Genomic DNA, 17,151 nt, shown 5'->3' on the forward strand with positions numbered 1-17,151 from the left:
TTGGGGCAGAAGGCTCCTTTAATCTAATTTTTCTCCTATGCTATCTTTCATGTGTAAGTTCTTACGCTGTGGTAAAATCACCTCCCAGCCTTCTTGGGTGTTTTTATTTTCCTTTTTGTTCTGTTTTCAAGGTGAAGGCTCTGCCCTTTTGACATTTTTTTCATTGCAAGGTATTTTTTCATCATTGTGACTCTGCCCTGAACTTTGTGCATGCTTTGCTTGAAAAGGACTCGGAGCTCAGTTAGTGGTCATGTTGGTGCTGTGGCAGCTCTTTGCTCCTCTCTGCACTTGCATCGTGGAAGACGGGAAACCAGGATCATTCTGGCCTAGAAAATCTCACGCTGCTGATAATCTGTGCAGGAATGCAGGTCCTTATCAGAATTGCTCCTTTTCTTTGAGTGTCCTCTGCTCCTGGTTCTAGGTGCTTTGGTTTTGGTTTTGGTTTGGTTTGGTTTTTGTTTTTCTGTGTGTTTGCTTACATCTTGCTTGCCCTGTGGCTTGCTCAAGTGGCTCTGTACCATGAAACCACTCCGTTTATTGTTCTCACCTCTTGCTACTTCATTATCTGAAACTGTTATCAGTGGTTTTCTGCTTTTCTTCTGAATCACAGATGATCATATTAGACAGTACAGATTAAAATACTCAAACGTAATAATATCCACAGATCCTTCTGTTCAGCAGTGATTGCTTAGAATTTCACTTTTGGGATGTGGCAGCCATGTTTTCAGTTGTTGTTTTCAGTCATGTTACGTTGATTTTTCTATTCTGTGCATTGTCACACAACATGTACTATTACCAAGTTACGGGGTGTGATGAGAGGTGACTTTTCCTTACGCCCAGTTTACTGTATTGGAATTTCCATATGGCACTCAGCATTGTCTTCAGTTGCTCTGGGACAGCCATTTCCACAAAACAGCTGGAGTCCCCATTAACAACCCTGATAAAAGCATGCAGACAGGAAGCTGCATATGCAATACCGAGTGCGTTGTAACTTCTGACCCTTGCCTATGTCCTCTGCATGATAGCCTTCCGAAGAAGTCAGGTCAAGAGGTTTATGTGAATAACCATCTCAACCAAATCTGTGCTCTCAGTCAGTTTTGAAGACACATCTTTTCTGCATACCACATTGGTTGATTTAATACTTCCTAAAGTGTTGTATCAGCTGTTCTACTACTAATGGGGATTCTTCATAATAATTTGTAATTATTTTTTCCATTCCTCTATATAATGTGCAACATTTGCTTTTGATGGAACATCTCCAAATTGTAGCAAAACGTTAATTAGAGGTCTAGAGAGTTCCTGAGCCTGACCTTTTGAAAGCCTTGAATGCAAAGTATCTGGAATTAAATGATTTTAAATCATGCAGAGTTTGACTTTAGCTGCTATTAGTGTTGTGTAGATTAATTAGTGTTTTCACTCTTGCTTCCAGCTGTTCATAAACAAAACCACAAATAGTATTTCCTTCTCACGTATTCCCTTTACTTGAGCTGGGGATGCTACATAGACATAGGCAGGAGTTGTATCGGTGTCGGTGCTGTTCCTTATCAATTTATATTTCAAACTACTTTTATATCCTTAGCGTAAGGAAAGGCATAGAGACACAGATAATTTTCAGTATGTTTACCATGCATGAATGTAAAAGGCTGGCAGAAATACAACATCAAATATTTTGGGAAATCTACAGGATAGTGAAATAGAAGACCTTACGGTGTAATCTGCCAGTTGTTCACTGTTCTGAGCCAGTTTACTAAGCAAATCCTTTGGTATTTTTTTATGATGACATTACCCAGACAAATTACTCAGAAGCTGAAATTTCTGTTGATGTCACAGCTCCAGAAGGGGTAGTTTATGAGAGCAGCTTTGCCAGTTTGCACCATTTTACTGTTAACCATGAACCACTGGGCACTTTGGATCACACCTCCCATTCAAGGTCAGCCCAGCCAAGAATGCAGTCTTGAAATTACAAGAATTACCTCAACACGCTTTCTTTCCTCCTAATTCCGAAGAAAAGCTTGAAAGTATGGCCACAGCACATGGTAAAGGCACAAAAGCAAGAAGATAAACTCTCCTCGAGTTTGGAGTCTGGCACTACAGTGCAGCACCAAGCAGACAGATCAGCCCACTCCTCTGGGATTTGTTGCAAAAAAAGAGTGGCAGCTCGTCTTTGAGGAGGGTTGGTGGAGCAACAACCCAGACTTGCCTGATGCCTCACGTACAGAATCGGTTTGCTTCAAGTGAAGTGTTTGTTAATAAGAGAGATTACAGTGACTTTTCATTTCTAATTGTGCAAATAAGATACCTTTTGCAGAAGACAGGATTTGATATGGCTGCATCTATTTAAGTCCTGAAAAGCTGTACGTTGGGGTTTTTACCTGATCTCTCCCTGAATCTGTGCTGCAGACCAGGTAATGGAGCTGCAACGCAATCTATAAAGCTTCCTAGTCAATTATGCTCTCAGCATGGTTGTATGAAGCTGCAGAAGGAAACTGGGCTTCCTTTCTGAGGACACAGTATACCTATCCATGTTAATCCGACTGTCAGTTCTTGTTTCCAATATATTTAACTTACAACAACTAACTCATTTGCTTAAGAGGACATTCTTCACATTAAAAGAGTAACAGGCAGCTGATGTTCTTATAGAGAAAAGGTTGGGAATCTTGATTTGCTCTAGGAATGTGCTCTGCCTGTCGGGATGAAGAAGCCTGCTTCTGCTTGTGCAAAGAGTTTTCTGCTGAGCAGAGCTGCAGCAGCCTCCTGAAGTGACAGGGCTGCATTCGTGTTTAACCTTCCTTAAAAAAAGAGCTTAAATGAAGAATGACAGGAGCTGAGATATCCTCTATTTTACAGCAAAACAAATTGATTTGGTTGAACATTTTGAAATCTTTGCTCATGTAAATAATAAAATCAGAATTCATCAGAGATGTTTTTCTATGACAGAGTTGCAACATCTGGCATATTTCTCAGCCTTTTTTTCCTTTTTTTTTTTTTTTTTTTTTAAAAAAAAAAAAAAGGGGATGGGGAAATCCTACAAATGAATCTAAGTATCATTGATTGAAGCCTGCAAAGATGCTAATTATTTTGATGAGGAATCTGAAAATACATCTGTCACAACAGAGTAATTAAAATTAACGTGATGTAATTGTATATGCTAAATAAATTGGAAGCTAAGTGCAGAAGGAGCATTGCAGAGGATCAGTGTGTACATTTTCAGCTCTCCGTTGGAGAGGTTATGTCCTGTCCCACTCAGCCCAATTATGGCGATGTGCTGCTGGGCGTGAGAAGGATCCAGTATATTTACCAGGCAGGATCCAAATGTGATTCTTCTTATAGAAGATAAGTCTTCTGCTCAGGCCTGGAAGAGCATAATTGGGTTTATTTCTGAACCCTTCACGACAGATATTTGGGTATACATAAGATGATATGATACAGAGAGCACTGTATGTGGTTACTGTTTGCAAGAGCATTTTCACGTGGGTGTTATTAATTTGAAAAGTTGCATTTGAGAGAGCTAAGTAATATTTAATAAGATGACTGATAGATAACTAAAAATGAGCTGAATGTTCTTGAACAAATGGAGCATTGATTTTATTTTTTAAAAAATCTAAATAGCCTAAGGTTATTGATTTTTAACCATTAGAATTTTTTATGCCCTGCAACTGCTGGTTAGCTTCCATCAGAGTCCCAGTACAGTCTGTACAGACAAATGGTTGGAATTTGAAGTATTATAAACCATGCTTAAAAAATGCAGATTTGAATAAGAGCCAGAACAGATTTAAGTTTTCTAAAAATTCCCTGCTTGCTGCCTGATGGAGCAACTGCAGCTGGGTGTATACCAGGCTGGTTAAAATGTGCAGGAAGTCGGAAATTTGAGCTGTGCGGTGTTTTGGGAGGCCACAGTCTCCATTTCCAAAATGAGAAGTTCCTCTGCAGTTCCTTGTGGAAGATGGACTTCCCATCCCATCTCTAGGGACAGACAAGCCTTTTCTCTCTGTTGGTACAGAGTTTACAGTTCACGTGTTCAGGGACATGACCTTACCAGAAAAAGAGCAGGCTTTAATGCTTTGGGTGGTTGGTTATGCAATCTGACCACTCCTTTTACTTCAGAAAAGACGATGATTATTCGTTGAAAATTGTATTTAGACAAATAACTGTCTGGTTTTGCTTTTTTTTCCTCCACTGAGGAGCATTTAGGCTTAGCATCTTCTACAAACCCCAGGCTGGATACCCCTGCTCTTTCGCTTTTCTGACTCTTTTAATCTTTCTCTCTGTGTCTTAAGACAACTTGCTGCTGCTGTCATCTGTTCTTGCTGTTTTCATTGCTTCCCCTTTTCTTTACTATTCTCCTCTCACATCTGTCTTTAGATTATTGCTGATCTGCATCAAGCAGCAGGAAAATAATATGTTTGGTAATTTAGGTGCAACCTAATCTTGACAGCAATTTCAGTTGAAAAAGTAGGCTACCAATCATGGCATTCACCAACCTTTTTCTATTTAAATATATATTGTCAAAGGTTTATGCCTTTAATTTTCTATTGTAATTGCAGGCATGTCTGTTTTTATGTAAGCTTTATTTCTGTATAAAAGCAAAGACAGCAGCAAAAACAATCTCAGAGAAGAATTCAGGATGCCTCCATTATAGACATGTGTCCAAATTGGGCTATGTGCTAATCAGGAAGCAAGGAGCATCTGCCTTCTTAATTGGATTGTTTCAAAGTTTTTCTGCTGTCTGTTCATCTACAAATTATGAGAGTGATCCTGCGACATTAAGGTCAATGAGATTACTGATATGCATAAATAAATAATTATCTAATTACTGGTATACATAAATAGATATGCATAAATAATACGTTATAAATATACACAAACCTTTGCAGACTGTGTTTACTGGTCTGGGGAATCATGCAGAATAAAAAAGTTGAAACTGTGAGATTTTTCTTGTCTCTTACTATAATTCATATTTTTAAACAATTTTGCTGTGTCTTTAATATTTATGAGGAGCCCTGATCTTTTATTATGTACCCTCAATTATTTATCTGACTCAAAAGATGAATAAAACCTTAGAGTTTTTTGTTTGGTTGGTTGGTTTTTTAATCTAAGTGGTGTCTTCTGTTTTCTCTCTTCTAATCTTTTACATTTTAAAAGAAAGAAATATAACCTGTGGCTTAGAAAATCATCTGAACAGCATTTAAATACGTAAATATGGCTATATCCTTCAGCTCCCAAAAATAAAAGGTGAGCTAGTGCTTAACTAAAGATTGTTCCCCTAAAGTGGGGAAACAGAGTGGAGAAACATAATGCATGGTCTTAGATCAGGAAAATTTCAAGCTGGATTTATCCTAGGAATAACTCCATCCAAATAAGGTTTACTTTGCCCTGTCTCACATCATTTGCAGTCCATAAGTCTGTTCCAGGGCATAAATGTTCATCCTTCTGTTTTGACCAAGGAAGAATGTAAGCAGCTTTCCCCTCTCTTTCCACTGGGTTGGCAATTGTCCCTGTTCTGCTAGTGATACGTGTTGATGTAAAATAAGTGGTCAATATTTTAACACCCTGAAAATACAGTAAAATCATGTGCCTTATCTTCTTGAGCTCTCTTTTCCTCCCTTTCTCCTTTTGTATCCCATATATTAAACTGAACATGTTCGTCTTAACTACCAGGAGGAGACAGGTACTCTAAGCTGCAGGTACCTGCGCTGTCTTTTGCTTTAGAACAGACCCTGGTCACAGATTGTTTTACCCTTTCTTTTTCCTTGGACTTGTGTATACTTGAAGTTAATACTTAATTTGTTTTTTTTTGAAGCAGGATTTTTCATATTGACTTTTTTTTTCTTCCATGAAATACAGGATGAGTGTAAGGTGCTATATAACCACTAAATAACCTCAAATCCAGCAGGTGGGGCAGGTTTGGGGTGCACAAGTTACAGCAAATAAATAAATGGAAATACCATGCATATCTGTCAGTTCATCCAAAAGAAGCCTTTTGAAATATGCTTGAATGTTGCAAAATCCTTAGCACGTTCCCACTCCTACTGTACAGGTGAAGGTGATGCAAAGCTGCCCTATGGCAGTTAGTGTCAGGCACTGCCTGCTCCGACATGACTTTCCAGACTGGAAGCAAGTGTTTAGAAAAAGAACTGTTCATCCTTGGATTCAGCTGCAAAAGGTTCTTCAACTGTGAGGAGAAAGCTGAGAAGCATAGCCACTGACACAGTGGAAAAAAAAAAATGTCTTAAGCTAAAATGTTTGTAGTTCACGTGCAGCCCTAAAGAAATCTCATGTGCTTTTACAGAGTTTTGTAACTAGTCATAAGCATCTCAGCTTTACTTCTAGCCTTGTAAGTGCTGTGAACTCTGTAGAGAATAGTTTGAAAATGTTCAGGGGAAAAACAGATATGTTTGCCTATCTGAAGCCTTCTGGTAAGATTTACCCATTTTTCTTCCCACCAGGTTTGGAGGAGACCAGCCAGTGTACATCAATATTATTAGAGATCCTGTCAATCGATTTTTATCCAATTATTTTTTTCGACGTTTTGGAGACTGGAGAGGAGAACAGAATCACATGATCCGTACCCCAAGCATGAGGCAGGAGGAAAGATATCTGGTATGTTTAAACAAAGGCTCTGATTACTGATCTACCTGTGTAGATGCATAATGCTGATGTTCAAACTGGATGCTTGAAAAGCAGGAGACAGAGGCATCTTCAGTGTTACATTTTTCATCTGTTTACATCTTTCTTGGTCCTTAGTTTGGCCATCTTTAATGTGAAGTCTGTTGCTGATGAATTCACTTATCCTGTATAAGCTGGCAGCAAGTCCCAAATGCCATTGAATTTCAGTTCTCCCAGTGAACTGGATCTGGACGGTACAGTAGTTAGATGTAATAATTCTGCCAATAGTCGTCATTGGGAATATTCAGACAAATTTTTTGGGTTGAAGCTGCAGCCTCACTAGAGGAAAATTGGAAAAATGAGCAATTCAGTGTGCCCAGGTCTCTGATATTTTTGCTGTTGAGTTGTGCACTCTTTCTTCGCATCTGGTCTCTCATCTGAATTCTGGGTTTGGCTTTGTATTCTTTTTTGCATTAAGAAGATGGTAATACTTGATAAACTGCTGCTCATAACAACAGTTTTTATTTTGCACAACTGCTGAACTATCAAAATGCCATAAACTTTGTCAAAGACCAGGATCCCATGTCAGTAGGCGTTGTACAAATGCTGAGTGAGAAACATGGAAGTAAAGGTGCTGGTTTGTTTGAATCCTGATAACTGGTTTATTTGCATGCTCACCACCACCTACCTAAGAAGGCAAAAAGGTGGAGTTAAGATTTAACTTCTCTATAATGGAGGTCCAGTTTGGTTGGACTCAGCCTTCAGCCTCACATGAACCTGCAGAGAGGATTCAGTGACACAACTGTGACAGGACAGCTTGATGTTCTCCTATGAGATGTTACAAGCCAGATATACTGAAAAATATAGATGTAATCCCTGTTGTATTAGTGTGGGTTTTTAAAGCTAAGAGAAAAAAAATCACCTCTTATTTTCATTTGTGTTGGGGTATTCTTTAGGAAGTTATGTTTAATTATTTATATGCATGTACACATATGTACACATACACAAATCATTAAAAAAAGCTACAAACAAAACGAAATATTACGTGGCCATCTGTTGAGGACATTAGTTGTTTTGTTGAAAAGGCTGTTTGTCATTCTGAGATTCTGATCATAACCTTCATAACCTTCATCAAAAATATTTTTCTTTTTTGCTTTGATCTCCAATTCATTGTTAGAAGCCCGGAAATGTTTTTTGGAATCTGACCTCCACCTCTCCTTGGCAAAGTTTGATTGTCAGTCACACTGCTCAAAAAGAGTGGTTGTTCCTGTCAGAGTAACATATAGGCCACCTGCCAGTGAAATTAATTTTAATGAAAGCCACTCATTCTGAATGTTAAGCATTTTTAAGACTTCTGCTATTCAACCAAGTAATGGATTATGTGACTGCATTTTAATCTTTTCCTCAGTGGTGCAAAAGAATCTGCTGGCATGCGTTTTAAAACTCAGGTAATGGATTTTGTGGTATAGTAGCTTCAGAAGCCTGCTAAATCAATTGCCTGATCTAGCTGTGAAGAAACTAAGCAGTTGGTTTTACCTCTGTGCGTGTGAGCCAGTGCAGCACTTTAGCACACAAGCGATGGCTGGCCTGATTGCTGTCCTTCCACCTCTCACAGTTCATCCCTAGTATTTGCCTTTTTATTTTACTGAAAATTCACCATAAAGTCTTGCTTTTTTGCAACTATCTGGAATGATAAGCTTGAAGTTAAGAGATCTCAATTTCAAATGCTTAATGATAACACTAACATATTAAATGACTGGAGAATCTGTAAATGTCTAAGGCCAAGTAACTCCTGTGTTTTACCAGAGCCAGGTTCACATGATGAAAGGTGCTCAGTCTTTGAAACTGGTATATTCAAGGGCTAATTGCATTGTTCTCCTATCACTGATGTTCCTGGCTTTGCTTCACTTGGAAGGTGTTTTGGCCACCCTGGCATCATGGTCAATGACAATGAACACTGCCCTCCTCTCTTGAAAAGCTAAGAGCATGCGTTTTGTCTCAGAAGCTTCAATGTAAAAGTGTGGGAGCTCAGCACCTCTAAAAAGTGGGCTCTTAAATAAGGGAAGGAAAACATTTTTAAATGAGGTTTTGTAAAGTTCTGTACCCAGTGAACTCCTGCTGTGCCATCAAGTTGATATCCTTCATGGAGGCATTTCCTCCCCTTAGATCTGAAAAAAAAAAAACAAGGGGTAGGGGACTGGACGAAAAAACTTGAAGTCTTTTTGTTCCTTGGGTGCTCTTTTTGACTGTGAAAATCCTAACTGCTGACATTGCAAAGATGACCAAAAAAAAAAAAAAACAAAAAAAAAAAAAAAAAAAAACAGAAATTTCCACTGTTCACTGATCATTTGAAATCATCTCTGAATAGAGCTTCAGGCTTTGACTCCACTCCAGAGAAAACAACTATTCATTCAGGAGTCAGATAAATTGTTTTAAATGTTTCGGCAAATGTCTGTGTTTACCAAAATTTAATTCAAAGCCAAGATAGAAAACAAGTCCTTTATTCACGAGCCAGATACGGTGGAGGCAGCTGCTGCAATGTGAGACTTCCCATCCAGATTAGCCAGCTCCTTGCCCTGCCCTGGCACTTTCTCAGCTAGAGTGAGTTACTGTCAGTCACCTAAACAGATCACTTCCAAGCTATTTCAGAATAAACAGTGACAATGCTTTATTGTGGAATACTGCAGAGAGGGTGCTGGTCTGAAATCATAGCAAGCACCTCAGGTAAACTCTCAAGTATGTTCATGAGAGAGTTGCCCTATCGTATGTTCCTGTAAGATGGGATAAATTCATGATAATGAATTCAAATTCATTGTAGTGGATGTGTTTCAGATTGATCTAGAATAAATACACTTCAATAAAGCAAGTAACCCCTTGTCAGTACAGCTGTGATCACTGCTTGTACCCAGCAAGAGAAGACTGTGCACCAGACACAGCTTAGGGCCTGAAGGTGCAGAAGGTAAGCAGTGCTCCTGACAGGGTGACTGCCGTAAATGTTTCAAAGCTTTGCATTGAAGTTGTCCTTTCCGAAAGGTCTGTTGATGATTCTCTGGCACTTATTACAACTGCAGGGTGAAACATCGAAAGCAAAAGATAAGTATGGCTTTCTCATCTTTCTTTAATGCATTATAAAATTTTGATGTAGGACTGCCAAGCCTGAATGAAGGTGTGAAGCAGTGTGAGCTGTGCCTTGTTGACTGAGTTGCAGAAAATCTGGCTCTGTGCGCTTTGATCTCTTTTAATTCTGAGGTTGTTACTAGCATGGGTTCTAACTCAAGACCTAAATATCTTTCAGCTAATTTACCAGGAGAGATTTTATGTAAAGAGAGAAAGAGTGATAGAGCTTAGTAAATTAAGAACTTGCCACCTACGTATAGGATGTTTCAGATTTTCATTATAATTAGTGGTTAAGTTTGCAGCGTATCTCTGCCAGGCTCAGCACAGTCTTTCAATATCTCAGGAAAATAAATAGGAATTTCTCATCTAAAAAAATAATATTTGATCATATTCAGCTTCTGTTACATTAAAGATTACTAATGCAAATAATTCTGTAAAGGAACATCTGTCTTTTCGTTTTCTAAGTTAAACTTGTAAAAAGTGCATTAGCATCACTCCAAAGGAACAAATTAAAATTTGAAGGATGTTAGGAAACTTTCAAGTCAGATTTATTGTAATAACATAGACATCTCCTCTGACAAAGATTGGCTTTTCTTACTAAATTTTTAAGGGGCCTATTGGTTTTTTAGTTATTTCATAACTTTTAAACAAAATTCTATAAATTGCTGAACAGTTAAACTCCATAGAACATTTTTTTGTATTCCTGAATTATTCCTGAATTCACGAATTTGCTTTTATAACTACCATGTTTTTCATTAATATGAAAATATTCACTAAATAAGTTCAGGAATTTTGTTACTTATATCCCCAAATTTCTATCTAGAGAGGAAAATGCTGTTTTACCAAATTGTATTGGTTTTCTGGTGGCAGCTAGCTGTCTTAATCCCCTTGTTTATATGAATAAGAAAAAATATTTAACTATGGCTACCTGTATCTTGAATTTGTAGTATTAGTTAAGACACCGAGCTTTCTCCTTCATAACTTTAGCTAGGTTTATTGAAACTCTTCACTTTGCCAGAGATGGGGCCTGCAGGAGAGGTCATGGTGCTGGACCCGTGGCTCCCCCATCACTGCTGCCATTCTCCTGCGTGTTTCTGTTTAAAAAGAAGTGGGAGAGTTGCTTGCCTGCAGGTGGGCACATTTCTATGTGGAATTTTTCTGCTGAGGATCTCACAAATGACTAGATGTTGATTGAACCACAGACTTTTTGGAGGGTCTGGTGAACTTTGTATCGTTGAGATTTTAAAACTGAGGCATGCACAGGTTAAAATGATTTGCCTGTTTTACACACCCTCAGTGTTTTCCCTTCCTTCCCAAACATACAATCGTCATTTCGCTCCCCGTGCCATATATTGGTGCTGAGATGACTTGAAGTGATCATTTGCGGCCCTGCAGCGTGTCCTGAGCTGCGGGGCAGCCTTGCAGCTGTACCCCTGGCCAGAGGATCACACAGTAGCATCAATCACTGCGGCTGCCGGGAAGGCACCGCTGAAGCGCAGCCACCTGTCAGCTGACCCAATTAGAACAGTTTGCTGCTTCTTCCTTCTAATGAGTGCTTTTAATAGTCTCCAGCTGTTCTCTTTTGCTGTATTAACTCTTCACGGCATTATTTTTTTCTCGTGTTTTTGTAACTCTTCGCCTGCTGTGTTTGTTCCAAAGCACTGAGCAAACTATCCTGCCTTCAGATTTTCCCCATTTTGTATTAATAATATATTGGGCCTTGAAGTTGCAGATAATTCAGACTCAGTTGGAGGAGAAACTGATTAAACAACTTATAAAGTAACACTAAAGGAAATGTTTTCATGGCTGACATTTACTTTTCAGTGACTTTAATTTACAAAGTGGTATTTTTTAATGCTCCCCTGTGGATTTGCATTCCTAATGCTGCAACATTATGCAGTTACATGAGAGTGAGAAAAAGGGTCTTACTAATCTGTTTTCATTTACTGATCTGAGTCAATTGCATAGGGTAAATAAGCAACATATAATGGTTTAACATTGCAGCACTAAAATCTTTTATGCAATTCATAATAGATATATTAATAGCAAATGTACAAAGATACGGATTTTATTAATATTGCTCTTTTATTTTAATTATATCGTTCTCTATTGCATTCCTTTTCGTGGAGGCAGGATACAGGATAACCACAATATTTGCTTGAGAATTTAAAAACATGAGGTATTTTTTCATGCAATGTTCTAGTGGGCAATTATATGTGACTGAAAAATTCTGCCTGTTGCAAATGTTAAAAAGCTACATGAGAAATCTGAGGCCTCAAAATAATAGTCCTAGCATCAGCAATAAACTGTACGTGGTATTAAAGCATTAGTATATATAATGATTTACGTTCTTATATTTGAGGACCTAGCTGTATTAATCCCAATTGAGAAATAGAAATCTTCACTTTTATTGTGATTTTGCCAAATTAATTTACAGCATTTTTATGAGTATAAAGAATACAAGATGGTCTTGATGGTCTTTTGGGGGGGGTTGGTTGGTTGGTTGTAAATGCATTATGGTAGCATGGGGAACTAGTTTTCTGCAGCTTCTCTGTAGGAAGCAGTAGGGCAGAAAATCCCAGATGCTGAACAGAGCATCTACTGCATTGATGGTGGCCTTTTTAGGCCAAATAAACTGGATAAGGGAAGAAGTTATGTCCATGTTATATTTTCAGAATGTTTGGGAGATTTAGAAGGAGAACAAAAAAGAGCATTCTTGTGTAGCCCAGGGATAAAAGCCAGCCTCGCCTTCAGCGCAGGCGGGAGGGCAGTTGGAGGGGTGTGTAGGCCTCATTTCACAGAGGAAGCGACGTGGTCTCAGTGGACACTTATCAGTCAGCAGGGCCTGGGGTGTGTGGTGGATGGCTCTGCAATAGCATCAGCTCAGTTCTGGAAAAAAAAAAAAAAAAGGCATATCAAAAGCCACAGAGAACAAAACAGCGTCACTGTGTTTAAATCTGTAGTGTGGCTGCATTTAACCTCCTTGAACATTTGTGACCTCCTGTTTCCAAAATGGGTTTGGAAGAACTGGAAAATATCCAGAGCTGGGTAGGAGTAACGATGAAAGTATGGAATAATTTCCATGCAAGGAATGACTAAGTAGATTAGCACGCTTCTAATGAGGAAGAAATAAAGAAGGGAGAAGATATAACAAGACAAATTTGCAGGAGGCATGGGAAAGTTGCATAAAGAATAAATATCTGAAACTTATCTAAACTTATCTGAAAAAGATAAGAGACAAATATATTTAAGTGTGAAATACACTCATAACTTTGCATTGTGCCCTGTTACTAGTATAGGTGCCAAAACAGAAGATGTTAAAATAATATAGTGCTTTTAAACTTTTTTTAAGTACATGCTTTCCAAAATGTAGAAATCTATTGTTTTTGATGTGCAGTTGTTTCGGTAAGGATGAGTTTCAGATGTTTTGATAATTTTTGTAACCCCTGATTGCATGTTCACATTTTCAGTTCTCCTCATGTATTTCATGTATTCTTGATTGCTGTCAGTATGAAAACAACAGGAAGGCGCAATTAAGGTGACTACAATTAAATGGTTCCCAATAAAGGGTTACTTACAATAATTAGCCAGTGAGAACCCATTGTATTTGAATAGAAACAAAACTTAAGAGAATCTCTTTGTGTGATGTGTTTCTGTTAAATGCACGGTCCAACATTTTGTGCTAAGCTAGAGTTCTGTGCTGTAGCAGTCATCAAGTAAAACCAATTTTTGCTTGATACTTTTTTAGAATGGCAGTTTTTTTTATCAAGAAGAAAAGAATAACTCCAGCTTCCTTTTCTGTTAGCATAAAGTTTAAAATTAATGTCTTTAAAGTTACATTCAATACATGAGCTAAATAACATAGACTTTGCATTAAACAACAAATAATATTTTTAATACCATATAATCATATTTATATATTCAACAATAGAAGTCTGATTTTTTTAAATGCTTGGTATTGTATTAATGATTAATTTTAAAAGGTTTGAAGTCTTGTCTAATGAAGTCATAGTAGCCTTCACTAGAAAACCCTACCAAATACCCTCCTAACTATGCTTCTTACTAGATCTTTTTTTCCTGGTTGCTTTATGCTCTAACCACATGAAATCAAAAATGTTTTATTGACAGTGTGGTGTGGAGGGAAACTGCAGGACCTTTTAGTCCTCTTTATAGATGGCTGAGAGGGAGGCATGCCTCCTCTTACAGTCAATATATTGAACATGTTCAGCTTATGGTGTAATAATATAATTTCAAGCAGTCAGGTATACACTTCATTCTGTAGGTGTCAAAAAAAAAATGCAGGAACTGACAACCTGTCAGGAAAAAAAAATATATATATATATTAGCCTGTTTTATTTCTTGTCTGTCACTTTCTTTCCTCTTTCTTTTTTGTGGTTGATACGTAAGTTTTCTGGCTGTCAGCACTGCCAGCAAAGTGAAATAAACTGAAATCCTGATCTCTAAATTGTCTTTGCTAAAGCTTCCAGAAGGTGGAATCGCAGCGAGAGTTCAGTATCCTGGGCTCAGCAGAATAACCTGCCTATGGCACACTGGTAGCATGGTAAAATATAGCAGTGGTTTCCTAAAAAGCATTCAGGACTATACTGTGCTCTAGATTTTGGGCACATTCACAGCTGAGATATTTAAGGTATTGTGCAGTGTTAAACTGTTAGTGTGCACAGTTATACCAATGCCCTGAATGTATTCTAAGTTATCTATTTCTCTCCTTATCATTAGTTTAAACTGGGTATCATCAGCAAAGCATTTTCCAGGCATGTATTTTTTTGGTGGTGTGGACTCTTCTACTGAATGTGGAATAACTGGATAAATTCTATATTTCTAAGACTGAAGTGGTTTATGCTGAAACCATGTGCAAGCCAATATGCAGCATGTTGCAGAAAAAAAAGAGACCTTCATTGCCCAGGCATACTCAAGACTTAGCTTATCCTATTCCTTGTAGATTTCTTCTGAATTTCTTTCTTCTTCTTCTGAAGTCTTGTACCTACCCTTAGTGGCAGCTAGCACAGACCCAGGGGCCTGCATGAGCACACCATGTTCTGTACTGGTCAGCACCAGGCTCACATTGCTGGAGCCAGGGCGCACGCAGGGTGCCCAAAAGTCCCTGGGGACACAGCTGAGGTGCATGTCCCTGCTGGGACAGAGGGAGGCAATTCCAGAGGTTTCTTTCAGATGCTAAAGCTAGTATGTGGTTTCCTGCCCAGGCTAAATAAAAGTCCTGGTGCCTGTGACTAGTATCTCTTCTGTTGCGGCAACTCCTGTGCCAATGCCATCTATTTGGACGATGTTAGACCATGGATTTTTGGCTTTTCTATAAAGCCAAAAGCAGCGTGCTCAAAATGCTAAGAGAATAGGGTGTCTTATTTACAAATAAAATTGGCTGTAATCATTGGCTGACTAAACACACAAATACAGGCAAGAACCCTCTGAATGACACAGTGAAAATGAAGCACAAAATGCAAATTTCGTTTTTGTTTGTCTCCTCACAGAATGAACACATCAGAACTGGGGAGCAGTCTTCCCAGCTAACAGATGTAGTCTGTTTAGTCTTGCTTTGTTTGCTTCAATAAGCTCCTTAGAGGTAGAAATATGTATTTGTGTTTCTACAAAACAACTTCTAACTAGATACCAAACACCACAGATTTTTGTTGGCAACAGGATTTGGATGTTCTCTCCAGTGCTTGGTGCCACTTGGCAAGTGGCTGGTTTGCTTTCTCACAGGAGTGTCTTCAGGTGTCAGATATTCCAGATATTCAGATTTTCCATCTTGGCATAAAGGGTATTACAGTGGGTGTTTTTCCTTTTTTTTTTATTTTTTTTGTAAGACTTAAAGTTTTATTATGAGGTTATCAGTATGCTAATAGCTTCAGTTAAATGAACTTAAATGAACTTTTTAACATGGAGGCCCTGGGCTGGTATTTAGTGTCCTTCCTTCTCATATTTTCCCAGAGGGATATGAAAGGATCAGGGACAGTGAGTCAGAAGATTGGCTTCTTTGCCAGGCCGATAATCAATTACAATCAAAAGAGCATTTGGCAAGTGCTTATTGCAGTTGCTTTGGGAAGAATAGTGGTTTCTGTGCCCTGAGATGGGGACTGATACAAACCACATGCACTAAGGTATCTTGGCATCTTAATGAAATGAAAAAGCCCAATGGAAATAAACCCAGGCATCTGAGGGGTCACTGATGGTTGCTGCGGGTACTTCAGAAAACTGTGCACGCCCTGTTTCCTTCGGCCTTTTTGTGATGGATTTTACTTGAATTAAAAAGTAAAAAACAAAAACAAAAGCAACTTTTAATAGCATGGCAAGGTGGTTTTGCCAGGAGAAAACTAGAGGGAACAGACTGTGACAAGCTGCAAACCTGTATTTGTTGACATTGAGTGGGGTTTGGGGCATTTGGCCATTGTTTCCTTAAAGTCAGTCAACTAAGGAAAGGGATTGCTGCCAGGAACTCATTTTCTTGTCTTTCTTTATAATTCCCCGCTTTTTTAAAGAAAGAAATGAGAGGAAACATGAGACAGACGTCAACTGTTTCAGATGCTTTATTTTTTTCTTAGGATGACTAATGTTAAATAACCTTACTCAAAAAGCACAGCCACTTACAGACCTGTTGGCTGATGATGCTGGTTACAATTTGATCATTACAAACTACCACGGGAGATAGTGGGGACCTGTCTGGAATGAAAAGGTAAACCCTTCATCCAGAAGCAGCCATAAACCATACATACCAGTTAAGAAAGTATGATGTCCATGAACTGTTTTAAGGTAGGGAAATTTTTCTATTAAGTAAAAGCAGCATTCGCTTTTTCTGATTTTTATTCTAAGCATTCTCTTCTTGTTTCTTGTTGACTAGTGTTTTCAAAGATCCTATATCCCTTGCAACTATAGCTGCTATACCTAGACAAGAAAAGAAAAAGAACAAAACAGAAGAGTGTTTAGTTGGTTATTAGGGACTCTGGTAAAGGGACTGCCATTGTTTCAGCAAAGCTGCCTATTGGTCAGTCAATTATTGAAACACAGTCTAGTCAGGTTACCTTGAACTCAACTTTTTCCTATGAGCTCTGGTCCAAGCAAAGCCAGCTACTATTCATAACTAAGCTTGTCAAGAGTAATTTCCTTTTTCTTGGGGAAAAATCCACTAACTGGTGGCAAATAGGAAACTTTCCATGGTGAATGGGGGTTGCTAAATGAGATTTTTTAGAAATTAATTTTCTGTTCCCTTTAAAAGGGGAGAAAAATAAAAGAAAACTATGCATCAGTGGTTGGAGGAGAAAAGAAAAATCAGAATTTCTTCAGAAAGTAATCCAAAGAGATGATGTATTTGATTAAAAAAAATAATAACAACATTTTTTCCTTTTTTCCCTCTTCCTCCTAGTAGAGTTATTAACGTACATGATTTTATAATTG

The 17,151-nt window shown here is 38.3% G+C and overlaps 1 protein-coding gene across 3 annotated transcripts in view; it reads left to right on the forward strand.

Moving 5' to 3' along the window:
* Window positions 1–17,151, forward strand: part of UST (uronyl 2-sulfotransferase) — a 170,793-nt gene that overhangs the window by 99,922 nt on the left and 53,720 nt on the right. For all 3 annotated transcript variants that reach the window (XM_035320731.1, XM_035320734.1, XM_035320732.1), the window contains exon 5: window positions 6,447–6,600. In XM_035320731.1, coding sequence (XP_035176622.1) covers window positions 6,447–6,600 — 154 coding nt within the window. The remainder of the gene's footprint in view (window positions 1–6,446; window positions 6,601–17,151) is intronic.

The sequence above is a fragment of the Oxyura jamaicensis genome, chromosome 3, assembly GCF_011077185.1.
Source record: "Oxyura jamaicensis isolate SHBP4307 breed ruddy duck chromosome 3, BPBGC_Ojam_1.0, whole genome shotgun sequence".
Classification (NCBI taxonomy): Eukaryota; Metazoa; Chordata; class Aves; order Anseriformes; family Anatidae; genus Oxyura; species Oxyura jamaicensis.